This window comes from Ictidomys tridecemlineatus, chromosome 6, assembly GCF_052094955.1.
Source record: "Ictidomys tridecemlineatus isolate mIctTri1 chromosome 6, mIctTri1.hap1, whole genome shotgun sequence".
NCBI lineage: Eukaryota > Metazoa > Chordata > Mammalia > Rodentia > Sciuridae > Ictidomys > Ictidomys tridecemlineatus.
Genome location: NC_135482.1, coordinates 156062136 through 156083927, shown reverse-complemented (window position 1 = coordinate 156083927; position 21792 = coordinate 156062136). Strand labels below are relative to the sequence as shown.

At 32.9% G+C, this 21792-nt stretch overlaps 1 protein-coding gene across 2 annotated transcripts in view; it reads left to right on the top strand.

Annotated features, from left to right (window-relative positions):
- LOC101965792 (von Willebrand factor A domain-containing protein 8) overlaps positions 1 to 21792 on the top strand; it is a 391795-nt gene that overhangs the window by 44846 nt on the left and 325157 nt on the right. For both annotated transcript variants that reach the window (XM_078015856.1, XM_078015855.1), the window contains exons 3-4: positions 2385 to 2515; positions 6012 to 6122. In XM_078015856.1, the coding sequence (XP_077871982.1) occupies positions 2385 to 2515; positions 6012 to 6122 (242 nt within the window). The remainder of the gene's footprint in view (positions 1 to 2384; positions 2516 to 6011; positions 6123 to 21792) is intronic.

The following is a 21792-nucleotide window of genomic DNA, read 5'->3' as shown; positions in this document are numbered from 1 at the left end:
GATAAAGAATTTAAGGTTTCTTAATTCTTATTTATTTTGTCCTTAAACAGCAGAGAGACTGACTTATTTTGAAATAAGATTAGACTGTTTATCACAAAGATGGATAGGAAAAAAAAATAGTTACAAGGACATCTGTTAGTTATATGTGAGGTTAACTCTGTAGACCCAGGTGAATTGAATCCTAATACCAAGAAACTACTTGAAAGAGTTCTCAGAAGTATAAATATTAGAGCAGTGTTTTTCAATCAGTTTTTTATTATGGTTCTTCTAAGGACATTCTTCTCCATCTCAGTTTTCTTCTCCAATTCCATGAAATTTTAATACCACAGAGATGTTGTATACCCATTTATGTAAAGGTCCTCCTTTTAGAGGACCATAAGACATTGTAATATCGAAGATTTTTTTTCTCAAACTCTTTTTCCAGTAGCTTCCCCTGAAGATGTATGCCCCCATCCATGTCTTAGAGGATTGTTAAGACAAAAAAGGAGCCAAGTACCTCCACTTGGGTTGATTTTCAGACATAGAGGAGTTTGTTTTGGGGAAATTACAGATGCTTTAGTTTACTCCAGTAATGTAATAAACCAACCAATCTACCCAAAACCTCTCCCTTGATCTTTCTACCAGGATAAAGAAAACCAGAAAATTACCTTTTCTAGCGATTAGTTTTCTTTGGGAGTGAGAGGCTAATAATGTTGTGCTGTCAGAGGACAACAAAACAAAACAAAACCACTTGCACTCCTATGCAAGCTTTCTTAGTTGGATGTTTAAATTATTTCATGACTTCATTGGATGATTAAGCAAAGTTAAAAAAGCATGGATATTCAATATATGCAAAAGAGTATATAATATACGTTTCTTGTTTTATGTATATATAAAATATAGCATAATAAAGCAAACAATGTAGCCCATGTCCAATTTAAAAACTAGACTACTACTCATACCATTGTAGCACTCCATGAGAATCTCTGTGATTCCATGCTCACCTCACATTCCCATGTATCCAGTTTCTTGAATTTATCATTCCTTTGCTTTTTGAGCATTGTTTTGTCATGTTATCTCAAAAGAATTCATTTTCTGGTTTGTTGAACTTTATCACAATAGTTCAAATGATTTATTTTGTGGCAGTTTTTCACTCGATATGATATTTTTAAGGTTCAGCATTTGTTGGCATTTTCCCTTATCTGAAATGCTTGGAACCAGGAGTATTTTGGATTTCACATTTTTTAAAAATGTGGAATATTATTTTGGAATATTTGTTTATATCTTAGAGATGAGACCCATGTCTAAACATGAAATTCACTTATATTGCATATATATATTATACACATTGCCTGAAGATAATTTCAAACAACATAGTCCATTTCCATTTTGACTATAGCCTGTCACATGAGATCACATGTGAAATTTTTCACTTGTGGTGTTATCTAGGCACTCAAAAATTTCACATTTTGGAGCATTTAGATTTCAGATTTTTTTCAAAGTAGGTGATAATTTATTCTGTTTTTGTTCTTTTGTAAATTTTCCATCATGTATAGTTTGTCATTTTCCTTTCCCCAGTTTTATTTCATTTTGAACAATGTTGCTCAGAGTATTCTACATGTCTTTTAGTTGTACAAGGGCAAGAGATTTTCCTATATACCTAGAGATGGACTCTTTGAGTCATTGGGTAGTTTACACATGAACAAACACAATTTATCTGTATTAATTTAAACATTTTAGAACATGTTGAGGTAGAAGATAAGCACATTGGAGCTTATTTAGTAAGCAGACTTAGAAGGGCATTGTATGGAGTAGTCTTCTGTTCCCAAAAGAATTTGTACAGAAGAATAGATTTAAATTATAAATTCCAAAGTAGTTTTGAATCTACATCAGACTTTCTAGTTGTGGAGTTTGGGAAACCTTAAAAACATTGCTAACTTAAGTTATACTTACTTGTCTCCAAATTTTCAAGTTCTGTGGTAATCATTAATTGAGGTGATTGTTTGTATCTCCCTTTTGGAACAAAAGGGTTAGGCTGTGGAATTGTGGTAAAATAATGATACCAGTTCCTCAAGTTATCCTTGAAAATTACTTTCATTTCTTTAGGGAAACTTATAGTTGATTATTCAAATGTCCTTATATGTTTTCACATGAAGGGTATGTGACTTTTTGTTATATCAAAGATTTCGTGCTGTTTTAGCATTGATAATAATAGTTTTATTGTGAAAGAGTAAAAATTCACCAGGTATCTCTATAGTCTCAGTCTCATCTCTTGTCTCATACACACACACACACACACACACACACAAGTATATTTTAAAATATACAGTCTGCATTGCTCAGAGATTTGTACTAAAAATATTAGTCCAATTTGCATTTCATTTTCTCTTTTTTCCTACTTAAAGTTTCAGACCCTCCGACTCAATCTGTAGTTCAGCATCTAAGATGGATAATGCAGAAGGATCTTTTGGGGCAAGATATCTTTCTGATAGGACCACCTGGACCTCTTCGACGCTCTATTGCCATGCAATACTTGGTGAGCAATCAATTCTTGTCAATTCATAAAGGTCTTAATTTTTATAATCTATGTAACAAAGTAAGTAAGCATTAAGATTTATAAAAATATCAGAATTAATGACTTCTTGAAATACCAATATCAAAGTTTAGTATATAAATGTTTGGCAAAAGTTATTTGGGAAGAAAGTACACATCTACTATGAATGGCTTTAGCAGATTTTTCTGTAACTAGAAATTCCTCCGCTTTAAATAGAAAAGAAGTATAAATCCAGACAAGTAGTGGATAGAACCAGCAAACAAACAACAAGCACACTTTAGTTTTAAACTACCCAGTGAACTTTCCTTATCTCAGTTTTACAGCTTAAAAACCCAGTTTCCTTGAATTGATGAAACGATAGTCTTTGGAGGGAATGTAAAGGTTTGTAAATCATTTCTAATGTGTTATATGCTTTCTTTTTTTTTTCTTTAACTAGACAAGAAAACAAATTGTCAGAACTTAATTAGCACGTTCTATCTTTATCCAATAATAAATGATGGAGCTCGACTTTAAATCTCATATTGTTTCCTCTTTTTGACATGTTATCCAATGCTAGACGTTCTTTGAAAACTTTAATAGAATTTAAATGTTTAAATATTAACCCAAATAAAGTTTTATAAGACTTTTCTACAGATTTATCAATGTTAATCGATTGGCATTGCTATACTTAATCAAGGAAGAATGCCATCAAATGAAGTTGTGCTCTAACAATAGTTTTTAGGATGAAGGGAAAACCATTGTTCAAAACTTCTTTGTATTATTTGATATTAAAGGATTGGTTTCTATGCTATTGAATTCTACAACATATACTTAATTTTATTTCAGTGGTGAATTTACTTTGGTACTTCAAAAAGCATGTGAGGAAGGAATGATAAAAATACATTGGACCGGCTGGGGTTGTAGCTCAGTGGTTGAGTGCTTGCCTGGCATGTGTGAGGAACTGGGTTTGATCCTCAGCACCACATAAAAAAATAAATGAATAAAAACAAAGATATTGTGTCCATTTACAACTAAAAAAATGTTAAAAAAATACATTGGACAAGCTGGGCAAAAGTGGTACATACCTACAAACAGCTATTTAGAAAGATCACATGTTTGAGGTAGGCAACTTAAAGAGACCTTGTCTCAAAGTATGAAAAAGACTGGAGGTGTAGCTCAGTGGTATAGGACCCCCAGTTCAAACCCCATAAAATCGATAGGACAGAACCTAATTCTTACTACCCTTACCTTTTGTATCTTACTTATTCCTAGATCCAATGTGTGAGGCATAACATGCCTTTATAGCATTATCATGTCTTTTTTAATAATGTTATTGTATTTTTTTATAACTTTATTTTATTAATTTTTATGTGGCGTTGAGGATTGAACCCAGTGCCTCCCACATTGTTAGGTAAACACTCTGCTACTGAGCTATGACCACAGCCCCTTATAGTCTCTTTATTAACACACATGGTGAAATTGTTTTGTCTAAGAACAGGGGATCAGCTACTAAGAATCCCTCGAAATTTCTGCCTCTAAAGACATTATCTACCTCTTTAATTTTTAGATGTACACTCTCTCCCTTGCTTTTTTCAAAGACAATCTCATTGAGATTTTGATTCTGGCAAGACTTTGAAGCTTGTTGGGATTGTGGAATGAGAAGGACAAGGAGATTTTAGGGGCGTTTTTGGTTCAAAATGCAACATAAGTCTGTCACTGTAAAGCCTGTATGTTTGAAAACAACCACAACCAAACTTTAAATTGTGAAATACAGCTGAGGCAGCCATATGATGTGGAAATACACATTTGAAAATTCAATACTAGCTTAAGCCACCCTGCAAACTCTGCAGTGAGTACTATTGTCAGTAGGTATAAGAGCCTTTATTTAGTCATGCCCAGAGTAGATAATATCTTTAGAGGCAGAAATTTGGGGGCAAACCTGAAGAACCAAAGAGAAATAAGTTGATAATTGTCTTTATGTGATAGTTAACTCATACAAGGTTTGTAGATTTAAAAACAAACAAACAAAATAAAGCAAAACAAAGCCCCCAAACAAAACACTCAGCAGACCACTGCTACCTCTTCCTATTACTGTTGTGGCTTGCTTGGTCTACTGTCACGAAGAAGCACCTGAAGAGACTATAGTGCTTGTCATGGCTGTCCCAGGAAGCTGTTAAGACTGAGGATAATGATAACATTGTCCTCAGTGTGGCAGTTCAAAGTTTAACTGTGGTGCAATTTAACAATCAGAGGCATACATAGCCTTGTCAACCATTGTGAATGACAGGGTTTTCAGTGAAGGGGATCACATTCAGCCAATGAAAGAAGCAGATACGAAGGTAGTAGTGATGTGTTCCAGAAACAGGAAGGAGGTTATCTGCTAAAAAGAGAAACTGGTACTTTCCTCCAAAATTGGATCTCACAGACAATTCATTTGTATTTAGGAAAATGTTGTTTGGTAACACCACATCTTTATCACTGTGCTGTATGTATTCTATGCTTAAAAATGTTTCCTCTTTTCCATACATAAAGTTATAGCAACATGGGAACAAGCATACTTTAAAAATGGAATGAAAATAATATGTATTGTTTTGCTATAAAATAAAAATAGGATGGAGAGAAAAAGTTACTTTCTGTGGTAGTAACCCTTTATGCCATCAGTGACATGTTTATTCAACTTTTTCCTCTATTCTCTGGTAAATTAATTTGTTTTACCTGTTTAGTAAAGACTTATTAAATCTCTTATTTGATTGGAAATTATCATTGTTTTTAATTCAAGGATAATGCAAGGATAATGTTAGAGGTTTTTTAAAATCTTGATGTTCTATATCAGACACAATGAGTTTGAATGGATAAATTATTTGGAAAGAATTGTATTATGGATAGTTTTCCCTTCAATCACATGATGTTTTGGTAAAATGATTTCCCCCACTCATTCCTCTCCTTCTCTCCTCCTTCTTTTCCTCTTCTTCCTCCTTCTCTTTTCATCTCCTTCAGCTGTGCTGGTGTGTCTCCTCTCTGTTGACCTGACTTGACATTTACCTTACTTTAATTCTTGGAAAATTATCTAAATTACTGTATATATTTGGTAAACATTGGTCAATGGAATGAAATAATTTAAATCACGTTTAAAATTACATGAACTTTATTTATAGAAATTGTTATAATTTGTGAGTACCAAATAGGAATATTGCCACATTATTATTCATGATATTTGAAAAGAATTCTACAGAAGAAATTAAGGTTTACAGGATCTAATTTTGATAAATTATTGCCCTAGTGGGACTGAGTGTAGTAGAAAGAGAGCACTAAGAGATATATGCATTTTGATTAGTATTCAATAGGTTGTATTTTTCTCAAAGCTGAGACTCAAAAGATTTTCATTCAGAATTTCATTTAAATGTTCTTCTCGAGGGTATTGTCATTGTCAAATAACTTGTTCCAAACATTTCCTGGTAGTTTGATTTTAGTTCTGGAATAACAACTCTCTATTCTACAGGAGCTAACCAAACGGGAGGTTGAATACATTGCCCTGTCAAGGGACACCACTGAAACTGATCTCAAACAGCGAAGAGAGATCCGTGCAGGCACGGCTTTTTACATTGATCAGGCAAGTTCTTATTCCATTCCAACCTGTGAATGGTTACTCCAGGACTGTATGAAATTGATTTTTAAAGTATAAAGAGAGTGGCTCATATAACAGTGAAAGATAGATATACTATGCCCTCTCTAGACAGATTTAATTTAGATTTTAGATTTTAGGTTTTCTCATTCTTGGAAATGTCTCCTTGGTTTAGTACTAAATGAGAAACACTAGATGAAATTAATGGTTCCAAATTGTCAGCTAATGATCAACATGCCAATTTCTTTCTTTTAATTTTTCCCTTTGGTACTGGGGAGTGAACCCAGAGCCAAATCTCCATTCCTTTTTAAATTTTTTAGTTTCAGACATGGTCTCACCAAGTCTTAGGGCCTTTCTAAGTTGCTGAGGCTGGGTTTGAATTTGGGATCCTCCTGTCTCTACCTCTGAGCCACTCAGATTATAGGCATGCATGATAGTTATTTAATTTTCAATTTCTTCCTAGTTTTTACCTATAAATATTTGATTATCTAAAAACAAGAATTAAGAAGATTTTATTATAGGAAATTCACTAGCATACTTATTTAAGTATGAATGAAGGTCAATTGGGTAACCGTGTATTAGAGGGAATGAAATTAAATATTTACTGCTATGACTTTAGCTTTTCTTGAGGGGTGTCTTAGGTACAGATTGCCAACTAAAATAATCTTCTATTATTATTATAATATTTTATAATATCCTAATATTATAATGATGCTGATTAAATATTTCTCAAATATATTACTTAAAATATTAAATGTTGTTCTTAGGAATACCTTATAGAAAGTAGTGTAGAGACTATAAATAATCAATTTATAGAGAAATGATTTCAAATATACAATAAATTCATGGAAATATGATTGAACTTTTTGTTTGTAAAAATAAAATTAAAACACTAATGTGCTGCTGTTTTATTTTCACCTCTCAAATTGGGGAAGAGTGAAGAATTCACTGAGGTCCATTGTTGATGAGGAATAAGGGATGAAGAAGCAGCATTGCTGTTGATGGCAACATAAATCAATGCAGTATTTATTTATTATTTATTATTTATTTATTTTTATTTCTTACATACATGACAATAGTGGAATACATTACAATCATAATTATCCATTCACAGCACAATTTTTCATATCTCTATATATAAAGTATGTTTACGCCAAATTATGCCATTATACATGAACTCTCTTTTTTTTGCATTACAATTTTTTTAAAGAGAGAGGAGAGAGAGAGAGAGAGAGAATTTTTTAATATTTATTTTTCAGTTTTCGGTGGACACATCTTTATTTTTTATTTTATGTGATGCTGAGAATTGAACCCAGGCGAGCGCATTATCGCTTGAGCCACATCCCCAGCCCAACATTACAATTCTTAATACACCTTTATACCACAATTTATCATATCTCTGTTTGTATATAAAGTATGTTGACACCAAATTCACATCTTCATACATGTATTTTGTATAATGATGAGGGTCTCCTTCCACCATCCGTGCTATTCCCCTTCTCTCTTCCTTTCCCTCCCACCCCTATTCCCTATCTAGAGGTAATCTTCCTCCCTTGCTTTCCCTCCCAACCCCATTTTGAGTCACCCCCCTTATATCAGAGAAGAATTGATTTTATTTTTTTAAATACATGACAGCAGAATGCATTATAATTCTTATTACACATATAAAGCACAGTTTTTCATATCTTTGTATATAAAGTATCTCACGCCAATTCATGTCTTTGTTATTTTTGCATTACAATTCTTATTACACATATATACCACAATTTTTCATATCTCTGTTTGTATATAAAGTTGGTTGACATCCAATTTGTGTCTTCATACATGTACTTTCAATAATGTTGTTCATAACATTCTACCATCCTTGCTAATCCCCTGCCTCTTCCCTTTCCCTCCCTCCCCTCTTCCCTATCTAGAATTAATCTATTATTCCCATGTTCCCACTCCCAACCCCACTATGAGTCAGCCTCCTTATATCAGAGAAAACATTCAGCATTTGTTTTTTTTGGTATTGGCTAACTTCACTTAGCATTATCTTCTCCAACGCCATCCATTTACCTGCAAATGCCATGATTTTATTCTCTTTTATTGCTGAGTAAAATTCTATTGTTTATATGGGCCACATTTTTTTTTATCCATTCATCCATTGAAGGGCATCTAGGTTGGCTCCAAGTTGAGCTATTGTGAATTGTGCTGCTATAAACATTGATGTAGCTGTGTTCCTGTAGTATGCTGTTTTTAAGTCCTTTGGGTATAGACCAAGGAGTTATATAGCTGGGTCAAATGGTGGTTACATTCCCAGGTTTCCATATTGTTTTCCATATTGGCTGTACCAATTTGCAGTCCCACCAGCAATGTATGAGCATACTTTTTCCCCCACATCCTTGCCAACACTTATTGTTGTTTGTCTTCATAATAGCTGCCATTCTGACTGGAGTGAGATGATATTTTAGATTAGTTTTGATTTGCATTTCTCTTATTGCTAGAGATGATGAGCATTTTTTTTATATATTTGTTGATTGATAGTATATCCTTTTCTGAGAAGTGTCTGTTCAGGTCCTTAGGCCATTTGTTGATTGGGTGATTTGTTTTTTCAGTGAAGCTTTTTGAGTTCTTTATATACCCTAGAGATTAGTGCTCTATCTGATGTATGAGGGGTAAAAATTAGCTTCTATGTTGGCTGTCTGTTCACCTCACAGATTGTTTCTTTTGCTGAGAAGAAACTTTTTAGTTTGATTCCATCCCATTTATTGATTCTTGGTTTTAATTCTTATGCTGTAGGAGTCTTATTAAGAAAGTTGGGGCCTAATCCCACATGATGAAGATTAAGGCCTACTTTTTATTCTGTTAGATGCAGAGTCTCTGGTTTAATTCCTAGGTCCTTGATCCATTCTGAGTTAAGTTTTGTGCATGGTGAGAGATATGGGTTTAATTTCATTTTGTTGCATATGAATTTCCAGTTTTCCCAGCATCATTAGTTGAAGATGCTATCTTTTCTCTAGTGCATGTTTTTGGCCCCTTTGTCTAATATAAGATAATTGTAATTTTGTGGATTAGTTTCTGAATCCTTTCTTCTGTACCATTGGTCTACCAGTCTGTTTTGGTGCCAATACCATGCTGTTATTGTTAATATAGCTCTGTAGTATAATTTAAGGTCTGTTATAGTGATGCCACCTGCTTCCTAGTAAAGATTGCTTTAGCTATTTTGGGTGTCTTATTTTTCCAGACTTATTTCATGATTGCGTTTTCTATTTCTATGAGGATTGCCATTGGGATTTTGATCGGAATTGCATTAAATCTGTGTAGTGCTTTTGATTGTATGGTCATTTTGATAATATTAATCCTGTCTATCCAAGAGCAAGGTAGATCTTTTCATCTTCTAAGGTCTTCTTTGATTTCTGTCTTTAGGGTTCTGTAGTTTTCACTGTATAGATCTTTCACCTATTTTGTTAAGTTAATTCTCAAGTATCTTATTTTTTTGAAGTTATTGTGAATGGGATAGTTTTTCTCATTTTCTTTTCAGAGGCTTTGTCACTGATATGCAGAGATGCCTTTGATTTATGGGTGTTGATTTTATATCCTGCTACTTTGCTGAATTCATTTACTATTTATAGAAGTTTTCTGTTGGAGTTTTTTGGGTCTTCTAGGTATAGAATCATATTGTCAGCAAATAGTGCTAATTTAAGTTCTTTTTTCCTATCCCTTTGGTTTCTTTTGTCTAATTGCTCTGCTCAGTGTTTCAAGAACTATGTTCAATAGAAGTGGTGAAAGAGAGCATCCCTATCTTGTTCCAGAGGGAATGCCTTCAATTTTTCTCCATTTAGAATGGTGTTGGCCTGAGGCTTAGCGTAGATAGCCTTTATTTTGTTGAGACATGTTCCTGTTATTTCTAGTTTTTCTAGAGTTTTGAACATAAAGGGATGCTGTATTTTGTCAAATGTTTTTTCTGTGTCTATTGAGATGATCATATGATACTTATCTTTATGTGTCTATTGAGATGATCATATGATACTTATCTTTAAGTCCATTGATGTGATGAATTACATTTATTGATGTCCTTATGTTGAACCAACTTTGCATCCTTGGGATGAATCCCACTTGATCATGGTGCACAATCTTTTTGATATGTTTTTGTATTTGATTTGCCAGAATTTTATTGAGAATTTTTATCTATGTTCATTAGATATATTGGTCTGTCATTTTCTTTCTTTGATGTGTCTTTGCCTGGTTTTGGGATCAGGGTGATATTGGCTTCATAGAATGAGTTTGGAATTACTGCCTTTTTTGTAATTTCCTGAAATAAATTGAAGAATATTTGTATTAGTTCTTCTTAAAGGTCTTGTAGAACTCAGCTGTGTATCCATCCAGTCCTAGGCTTTTCTTGGTTGGTAAGCTTTCGATTTCTTCTTCTATTTCCTCACTTGATATTAGTCTGTTTAAATTGTGTATATCTTCCTGACTCAATCTGGTCATTTCGTATGACTTAAGAAATTTGCCAATGCCTTCAATTTCTTCTATTTTATTGGAGTATAAGATTTCAAAATAATTTCTAATTATACTCTGTATTTCTGTAGTATCTGTTGTGAGATTACCTTTTTCATCACATATGCTGGCAATTTGAGTTCTCTCTCTCCTTCTCTTAATTAGCATGGCTAAGGATCTCTGGATTTTATTTATTTTTCAACGAACTACCTTTTTGTTTTGTCAGTTATTTTTCCCATTGTTTCTTTTGTTTTGATTTCATCCCTAATTTTAATTATTTCTTGCCTTCTAGTGCTTTTGTTGCTGATTTGTTCTTCTTTTTCTAGGGTTTTGAGATATAGTGTGATGTCATTTATTTGTTGACTTTTTCTTCTTTTAAGGAATGAACTCCATGCAATGAATTTTCCTCTTAGTACTACTTTCATAGTGTCCCAGAAATTTTGATATGTTGTGTCTGTGTTCTCATTTACCTCTAAGAATTTTTAATCTCCTCCTTGATGTCTTCTGTGACCCATTGTTCATTCAGTAGCATATTTTTTAGTCTCCAAGTGATGAAGAAATTTTTATTTTTTATAATGTCATTGATTTCCAATTTCATTTGATTATGATCTGATAAAATGTATGGTAGTATGTCTACTTTATTGTATTTGCTAAGACTTGCTTTGTAGCATAGTATATGGTCTATTTTAGAGAAGGTTCAATGTGCTGCTGAGAAGAAAATCTATTTGCTTGATGCAGGTTGAAATATTCTATATATATCAATTAAGTCTAAGTTATTGATTATGTTATTGAGTTCTATAGTTTCTTTATTCAACTTTTGTTTGAAAGATATATCTAGTGGTGAGAGAGGTGTGTTAAAGTCACCCAAGATTATTATGTTGTGGTCAATTTGACTCTTGAACTTGAGAAGAGTTTTTTTGATGAACATAGCTGCATCATTGTTTGGGTTATATATGTTTATGATTCTTATGTCTTGTTGGTGTAGGTTCCCTTGAGCAGTATGTAATGTCCATCTTTATCCTTTTTGATTAATCTTGGTTTGAAATCTACTTTATTTTATATGAGTATAGAACCCCCCTGCTTGCTTCTGCAGTCCATGTGAGTGGTATTTTTCCCAACCTTTCACCTTCAGTCTGTATATGTCTTTTCCTATCAGATGAGTCTTCTAGAGGCAGCATATTGTTGGGTCTTTTTTTTTTTAATCCAATGTGCTGGCCTATGTCTTTTGATTGGCAAATAGTGATAATTTAAGTTCTTCTTTTCCTATTTTTATGCCTTTAATTTCTTTCGTCTGTCTAATTGCTCTGGCCAGTGTTTCGAGAACTATGTTGAACAGAAGTGGTTAGAGAGGGCATCCCTGTCTTGTTCAGATTTTAGAGGGAATGCCTTCAATTTTTCTCTCTTCAGAATGATGCTAGCCTGAGGCTTAGCATAGATAGCTTTTAAAATATTGAGGTATGTTCCTGTTATCCCTAGTTTTTCTAGAGTTTTGAACATAAAGGGATGCTGTACTTTGTTGAATGCTTTTTCTACATCTATGGAGATGATCATATGGTTCTTATCTTTTAAGTCTATTGATGTGGTGAATAACATTTATTGATTTCCGTATATTGAACCAGCCTTGCATCCCAGGGATGAATCCTACTTGATCATGATGCACGATCTTTTTGATATGTTTCTGTATCCGATTTGCCAGAATTTTATTGAGGATTTTTGCATCTATGTTCATTAGAGATATTGGTCTGTAGTTTTCTTTCTTTGAAGTGTCTTTGTCTGGATTAGGAATCAGGGTGATGTTGGCCTCATAGAATGAATTTGGAAGTTCTCCTTCTTTTTCTATTTCCTGAAATAGCTTGAAAATTATTGGTATAGTTCTTCTTTAAAGGTTTTGTAAAACTCTGCTGTATACCCATCCAGTCCTGGGCTTTTCTTAGTTGGTAGTCTTTTGATGGCTTCTTCTATTTCCTCAATTGATATTGGTCTGTTTAGGTTGTGTATGTCCTCCTGACTCAATCTGGGCAGATCATATGACTTAAGAAATTTATCGATGCCTTCACTATCTTCTATTATATTGGAGTATGAGGATTCAAAATAATTTCTAATTATCTTCTGTACTTCTGAAGTGTCTGTTGTGATATTGCCTTTTTCATCCCCTATGCTAGTAATTTGAGTTCTCTCTGTTCTTCTCTTCGTTAGCATGGCTAAGGGTCTATCAATCTTATTTCTTTTTTCAAAGAACCAACTTTTAGTTTTGTCAATTTTTTCAATTGTTTCTTCTGCTTCAATTTCATTGATTTGAGCTCGAATTTTAATTATTTCTTGCCTTCTACTACTTTTGCTTTTGTTTTGCTCTTCTTTTTCTAGGCTTTTGAGATGAAGTGTGAGATCATTTATTTGTTGTTTTTTTTTCTTTTTTTAAGGAATGAACTCCAAGCAATAAATTTTCCTCTTAGAACTGCTTTCATTGTGTCCCATAGATTCTGATATGTTGTGTCTGTGTTTTCACTTATCTCTAAGAATTTTTTAATTTCCTCCTTGATGTCTTCTATAACCCATTGATCATTCAGTAACCTATTGTTCATTCTCCAAGTGATGCATGATTTTTCCTTCCTTCTTTTATCATTGATTTTCATTTTCATTCCATTATGATCAGATAGGATGCATGGTATCTTCTCTACTCCTTTATACTGGCTAAGAGTTGCCCTGTGACCTAATATATGATCTATTTTTGAGAAGGATTCATGTGCTGCTGAGAAAAAATTGTAACTGCTTGATGTTGGGTGGTATATTCTATATATGTCAATTAAGTCTAGGTTATTAATTGTATTATTGAGTTCTATAGTTTCTTTATTCAACTTTTGTTTGGAAGATCTGTCCAGTGGTGAGAGAGGTGTGTTGAAGTCTCCCATGATTATTGTATGGTGGTCTATTAGACTCTTGAACTTGAGAAGAGTTTGTTTGATGAACATAGCTGCATCATTGTTTGGGGCATATATATTTATGATTGTTATGTCTTGTTGGTGTATGATTCCCTTGAGTAGTATGTAGTGTCCTTCTTTATCCCTTTTGATTGATTTTGGCTTGAAGTCTATTTTATTTGATATGAGTATGGATACTCCTGCTTGTTTCCGAGGTCCATATGAGTGATATGATTTTTCCCAACCTTTCACCTTCAGTCTGTGTATGTCTTTTCCTATGAAATGAATCTCCTGTAGGCAGCATATTGTTGGATCTTTTTTTTTTTTGATCCATTCTACTAGCCTGTGTCTCTTGATTGGTGAGTTTAAGCCATTAACAATTAGGGTTATTATTGAGATATGGATTGTACTTTCAGCCATATTTGTTTATTTATGTTACTTAACATGGTTTGTTTTTCCTCTTTGATTATTTTCCCCCCTTTACTGTACTACCTCCCGCTGTTGGTTTTCATTGTTATTTTCCAATTCTTCTTCCTATAATGTTTTGCCGAGGATGTTTTGAAGAGCTGGTTTTCTAGCTGTAAATTCTTTTAACTTTTGTTTATTGTGGAAGGTTTTAATTTCATCTTCCATCCGGAAGCTTAATTTTGCTGGATACACAATTCTTGGTTGGAACCCATTTTCTTTCAGCGTTTGAAATATGTTGTTCCAGGATCTTCTAGCTTTCAGAGTCTGTGTTGAAAGATCAGCTGTTATCCTGATTGGTTTACCCCTAAATGTAATCTGCTTCCTTTCTCTTGTAGCTTTTAAAATTCTCTCCATATCCTGTATGTTGGGCATCTTCATTATAATGTGTCTAGGTGTGGATCTCTTATGATTTTGCACATTCGGCATCCTGTAGGCTTCTAGGATTTGGGATTCTGTTTCATCCTTCAAGTCTGGGAAGTTTTCTTGTATTATTTCGTTGAACAGATTGCTCATTCATTTGGTTTGGATCTCTATACCTTCCTGTATCCCAATGACTCTTATGTTTGGTCTCTTTATGTTTCCCATATTTCTTGGATGTTCTGCTCATGGTTTCTTAGCAGTCTCACTGAGCTGTCTATGTTCTTTTCAAGTTGAAATACTTTGTCTTCATTGTCTGATATTGTATCTTCTAAGTGTTCTACTCTGCTTGTAGTACTCTTATTTGAGCTTTTAATTTGGTTTATTGCTTCCTGCATTTCTAGGATTTCTGTTTGTTTGTTTTTTTATAACCTCTATTTCCCTGTATAGTTGATCTTTTGCTTCTTGGATTTGTTTATGTAATTCATTGTCAAAGTGATCTTTCATTGTCTGATTTTGCTGTCTAATGTCTTCCTTGAGACTCCAGATCATCTGAAGCATGTATATCCTGAATTCTTTATCTGACATTCCATCTGCTGCAGATATTACCTCTTCTAAAGTTGAGTTGACCTGCATTGCTTGTGGTCCTGTCTTTCCTTGTCTTTTAATACTGCTTGCGATTCTTTCTGCTTTGTGAAACTGTTGTGTTATTGAATTTTCTCCCTGTATATTTATATTGCTCTTGTATAGTTGCAAAGTCTCCCTTTCCAGATTTCTCCTGCAAATCACTTCCAAAGGCTTCTTAACCACATGGGTAGGCACAGTCACAGCAATGACTTCTCTTCTTGGTACATGTTTTCTGATAGTCGACTTTTCATCACTGTTATATTAGCTCATCTCATCAAATAGTAAAGAAGTCCAGTCTAATTTATTGATCTTCAAAATGCATGGGAAGTTAATAGACCTCTAGTTTTAATAGATGATGAGTCCATGATCTGCCATTTGCTTCCTGGTAGCGGCACCACCCCTTTCTCTTTCGTTTTACTGTCTGGTCCTTGGGGATCCAGCTCTTGGGAGGCAGCTGCTAGTGCCCCATCCCTGAAGCTTGGTCCATGTGCACATATTTGAATCCAGCATTTCTAGCAATCTTTCTTCCAAATATATTATAAAACACATAAACTTATGTTTATAAGGATGTTTATCTTAGCTCTGTTTGTAATCACATAAAACTGCAAGTGAACATAGCAATGATGTATATTTAAGAGATAAATGAGATAAATAATGGTAAGTAGAATTCTCGTAGCCATTAAAGGAATGAAATGAATCTATAAAAGTGTCCAGGCTATAGTAAATAAAAAAAAAATAAAGTTGTAAGTCCATATATATAGTATGATACCATTTATGATAAAAGGAAGAAAAGAAGTATATATATATTTGTGTATACTTTGAAAAGTTCCAGTAGGATGCACAAGAAATAGTTAACGGAGCATACATAAAATGTGTTGCAGGAGTATGATGTGGAGTATGGCATGGGATAGAGAAAGGATTTTCATTGTTTTTTTTTTAAATTTGAAGCTTTACCTTAGATACACTCTTACTTTCTGATTGAAAAAATATAATTAAAAAGAAAAATACTGTGCAGAAGGTTTTGGGGGGTAATGAGATATTCACATGGTCTCATAAATTACTTATCAATTAGAAAAGAAAAAACATACTTAAAATGGAAATATTTGGCATCACCATCTCGAATGATGGTGGTGAAATTTAGCATCATCTTGTGGGGAAATCTGATTTCCCACAATTAAAGATTTAAGATTTCCCACAATTAAACAGTAGTTTTGTGAATGAATCATAAATGAATTTATTTTATTTGAGAGTTGTTTATGCTCATGCACATTACCTATAAATGCCAATAGGTAACAGGTATTATTAGATATTTTCCACCTAACTTTCCAAAACTATAGTAATTTTTTTATGTGTTTATTATTTTAAAACTTTGACTTTTCATATTTTATATATTTATTTATATTACAATTTTTACAGTTTATAAAATATTTAGTGTACCATATACATACATGGCAGTATTTTACAATTTTATATATTCCTGATGAATTCTACTCTCATTGACTATCAATGAATAAATCTGAATTGCCTCAGATTTTTTTGAGGTTTTATTTCGTTTTCTTTTTTTTTCTTCCACTTCATTTTCTGGTAGTTAGTATTTTCTTATTGTGCCATTTATAATCAGATTCTCTCAGCTGCTTATTTAAAGGCATGCCATCACATCCAGAATAAAATCCAGACCCTGGAATATGACCTACAATATCCTATAGGATCAAATCTTTGTTCATCTCATCTCCTTTAACTTTTTCTTATGCCTTCTAGGCTCTAACCACAGTTGCCTTTCTTTGTCCTTATATTTTATCTGCTTGGTGTGATCTTCCAATACTTTATAATCCTACCCTTTCCTAATTCCACCCCTTTTCCACATATATTGTACTGTACTATGCTATCGTATTACACAATATAATCTTCAGAGCATTTATCACTATCTGAAGTTACCTAATTACTTCTTGCCTTCCACATTAAGTGTCTGTGTTCCCCACTAGAATATAACTAACTTGCTCACCTCTGGTACCTAAAAATTATATAGATCATAACTGATACTCATGTTTGAGTATTGATTTCATCTTTTAATAATTTACCTTGAGAAAATCTTTAGTAAATTAAGAATAAATTTGTTCGGGATGTTCCATTGGCTTTCCTATGATTAAGATATTGATCTTCTTGCATGTATTTTTGAATCATCAAAATGGATAATTCTCATTTGAGTTCTAGATTTATGAAGTCGCCAGTTGACTACCAGCTAATCATATGTTTATTAGACCAAAAGGCCTTTACATTTAGTTAGAAATTCCTTTTATTTCTTTAGTATTTTTAATCATTGAATCTGATGTCTAGACTGGAGAGTCACTATCTTTATTCACTGTCAGGTGATGGCTGATAACCTAGGTGGGTCAACATAGGTGAAAAATACCTGTGGCTGTTAGGTAGGTATTGAGCCTGGGGTTTCCAGTGTGGTTAGCATTATATGTGCCTATGTCTGATGTCTCCATGATCAAGAATGGGTGTTTCAGCTGGAAACCTTGGCAAAACTTCCAAATCCCGAGTTAGAGGTCATGGCCATTGGTCTCTTTACTCATTCTCAGGCTGTACTAAGGATGGTTGATGAGGAAGAGAGAAATTGAACTTAATTGCTACCTTTGAATTCCTGAATGAAATTAATAAAATACGAAATAGGGAATTTATATTTTTTCAAAGTAAATTTATTTTTCTGATTATTAAAGTCATAAATATTCATTATGTATGTGCATGGATTTATATTTATTTATTAACAATATGTATTGAATGATATGTTCCAGGTGCTATCTAACTGCAGTGAATAAAGAAAACCCCAAGCATTTCTGTCGTTATAGAGCTTGTGTTTTAGTAGGGAAAACAAAGAAAACAAAGGATAGTATAATAGGAAAAATTGTAAATCGCATAGGGTAGTATTTTAAAATTTCTTGAAATGTTCCCCTCAAAGACCAAAAATGTGAATTTTTTTCTGTATTTTCGTCTATATGCATATCTCTTTATTATGTGTCATGAATAATTTTTACAAAAATGGTATATACAAAAACATATATAAAAGTTTTTTTTATACCTGACATTTTTATTGGGATCATCTCTCTGTGACTTAGCTATTTCTCAAAAATATGATTTTCAGTGTTTGTACAATATTTTATCAAATAGAATACTGTTGTCTAACATTCTCATTTAGTCTACCTTCCCACATTGTTAGTCATTCAGGTTCTTTCTCTATTACAAATAATGTTTGATGAATATCATTTTATCATGTTATTATCTCTGATGAATTTTTTTTTTACTGAAATCCTAGGGGTATTCTCACTAATCAAAAGGTCTAGAAAGTTTTAAAAGTCTTATTATTTATTGTTAAGCCTCTTTCTAAAAAGGGTATACCCATCATACTCTTCTCTAATCCTTTGAATGATTATCTCATGGTATATATATATTGAGTGTATCTATATACTTTGCCAAATTGATGGGCTTTAATTTGTATTGAAAATTATTAAGTAGGTGTATCTTTTTAAATACTTATTGTCTATTGCATATAAGATGTCAGTAAGTGGAGTGATATGGGTGGAAAAGACATACTGATAAAAAATTATAGCCTATAAAAATATAATTTACATCTTCTTATCTATGTAAATATTTGCCATAACTTATCCACTTGTTATGAACATACTTCTATTACTTTTTGTGGAATTCCTTTGCTATGTAGTTTATAAGGTAAGCTTTTAAAAATAAGAATTGGTTAAATAATGAAAATATGAACATTTATTAGCGTATTTAACACCCAAGGAGAAATAAGGAAACTAACCTAGATACTTTGCTGTCACATGAACTTTCATTTGCCCTAGAAGATAAAGTAACCTGAAAAAAGTCCTAAGTCATTGTACCTTAAAAATCTATTACTATGTTTATTTTTGTATGTTGATATTGTCATTTTCTGTTTATATTCCTGTGATTCCAAAGAGCTGGAAAAAGGAGACTTTTAAATAAATATGTAATTTCTTATATTACTCAAGTATAAACCAATACAACTTACCTATACTATGAATAAATTACAGTCAGATTTTCTGCCTGGCCAAGTGGAGTATTCTTTATCCCCAAGATAATTTGGGGAGTAGAAAGCATGGATGGAAAAGTTTGAATGATTTTCTTTAACTTGTTCTAAGCCAGAAGTGCTTTTTGCATTGGTATCTTGTGATATTCGATAATATGTAAAGTACATATTTAATATCAAGTATAAAAAATGCACATTAAATAATTATATTTTAATATATTCTATTTTGGATTATTCTGAATTCCTTCATTATTACTAAACCCCTCTAAGACTTCAAAAATATCACATGGCTTTACTGCTACTTATTATTAAAAGTAACTCTTAATTGAATAATATTATACCATCAATCAGAAAATAAGGTTTTTATCTTGTCTAGATGTCATTTATTTACTTTAGCAAATAAGCAAAGCATTACTTGTAAATTATACCTCATTTGTGGATGTTAAAATCACTTTCTCCATGTAACTAGTGTTAAAATTTCAAAGTTGGACTTCAGATGTTCATTCACAAATGAAATATTTAGAATTTCGAATACATTTTGTACTTGCACCAGACCATTTGCAACTGCACTGCTGTGTGTCTTAAGTATCTCTTATTCAGCTGGGGAAGAACTCTCTGTATTTACTTTGACCTCTATGTTAGGCAGAGCTCAGGCCTTGCTTCTTATTATGTTACTATCATAGTCAGAACAACTCTTATCTACTTATTAATGTTAACTGTTTGGCAGATTTATATAACTCTAAAAATATCAAGGGAGATAAAAGGAAACTTTTGTTGGAGAAGATGTATGTCATGCTAGGTGTTTTATGTCATTGCATTTAATCTACAAAAAATGACTTTCTGGTTTAATAGGTGAAGTAACTGAAGCTTATTAGCTATGGTCAGAAAAATAGCAGAAGTGGGATTTGAACCAGCTCTGAAAATTCCAAGCCTCATATTCTTTCTACCAAATTATGCTACTTTCCTAAAAAATGATTGTGATCATGATGATCACATGGATGACTACAGTAACCAGTGACAATTATGGTAATATTTATAATGACAGCAGGTATTTTTAAAAAAGAAAATTAGATTGTTCTTTGTTTTCCCAAATAAATGACAACTATAATCAGTTGTCAATGCCATATATTATGTATTCACAGTTTATTTGGGTCAGATGTTATAATCATGGCAAAATATAATGTGATTTATATTTGCAAAAATAGGCCAATTAGCTTGCTTGATTGGGTCATAATTCTAATGAGACTAAGTCTATAGGTTTCATACATGAGCAAACTAATATTGTACTGGGAGACATTCCTGCTGCAAACTGTCCCTAACTTTATTGGTTTTTTTTTTTTAAAGGAAGAATTTTATTCAGTAAACAAATATTAATGGTGTCCATGTTTGCACAATCCTGTTTTAGGCACCAGAAATACAGGCATGTATAGAACAAATAAAATCCCATGTACTTCTTTATAGTGAAAACATTCAGAGTCCTTCTTTCTTTTTGAAATGTGTAGTACAGTACTGTTATCTACAGTTGGCCTACTGTGCAATTATACACTAGAACTTGCTCCGAAATGTAACATAGTATTTCTTATTGACTTTTCCCCATCCCTTCTTCCCTGAAAGTCTTCCTAGACACTGGTAACCACCATTCTACTCTTGATTTCTAGGAGATTAACTTTTTTAGATTCCACATGAGTGAGATCATGAAATATTTGTCTTTCTGTGCTTAGCTTATTTGACTTAACATAATGTTCCAGAAAATGACAGGATAGTATTCCATTGTGTTGATTGTTTTTTGACAGTTTACCATGTGCCAGAAGGTATTCAGTCTTTACACAGTCTCTGTGATAAGCATTATAATGAGTCTACATTCAGAAACAAATGGAGGCTTAGGGAGATAAAATGACTAACTAAATCCTGGATAGCAAGTAAGTGGTGGAACAACTGCTGTAGTCTCTTGTGTTGCTGTAACAAAATACCTGAGACTGGGTAATATATAATGAACAAAAATGTATTGTCTCCTAGTTCTGGAGGCTGGGAAGTCCAAGTCAAGTGTCTGTCTGAGAAGGACTTCCTTGCTGTATTATCCTATGACTGAAGGGTAGAAGAGTAATAAGAGTATGGAGCAGGATGAGAGAGAGGAGGAAGAATGAGGAAGAAGGAGAAGGGAGAGATGGAGTGGAAGAGTAAGAGGGAGAGGGAGAGGAAGAGGGAGAGGGAGAAGGAGAGGGAGAGGGAGAGGGAGAGGGAGAGGAGAGTGAGGAGTCAGGCCAAACTCATCCAATTATCAGGAACTTATCAGAATAAGTAAACTTCTGCCAAGTAATGACATAAATCTATTCACGAGAGCAGAAACTTCATGCCCTAATTACCTCTTAAGGTCTACCTCTTAATACTGTTATGGTAGGGATTAAGTTTCCAACATATGAACTTTGGGGAACATATTCAAATTATTGTTCTGTCTAAATCTGTTATGATATTTTAAAATAAAGAACTTAAAATGTATTTTTTAAACTTTTTCTTTGTCTTCCTCAGTACCTTTACATTGTAGTCTTTTTGAGGAAGTATGAATTTGTTTGGAATCATTTTTGTGAAATAATAGTTATATTAACAATAACTTACATTTTAACCAATTCAGCAGCTTTAATTTTTTTTCTAGTACTACTTTGATTCAGAAGTTGCACAATACCTCTTGAGGATATTTTCATTTAGTAAAAATGAGGACACAGACGTCCAGATTAATTGTTTGCCT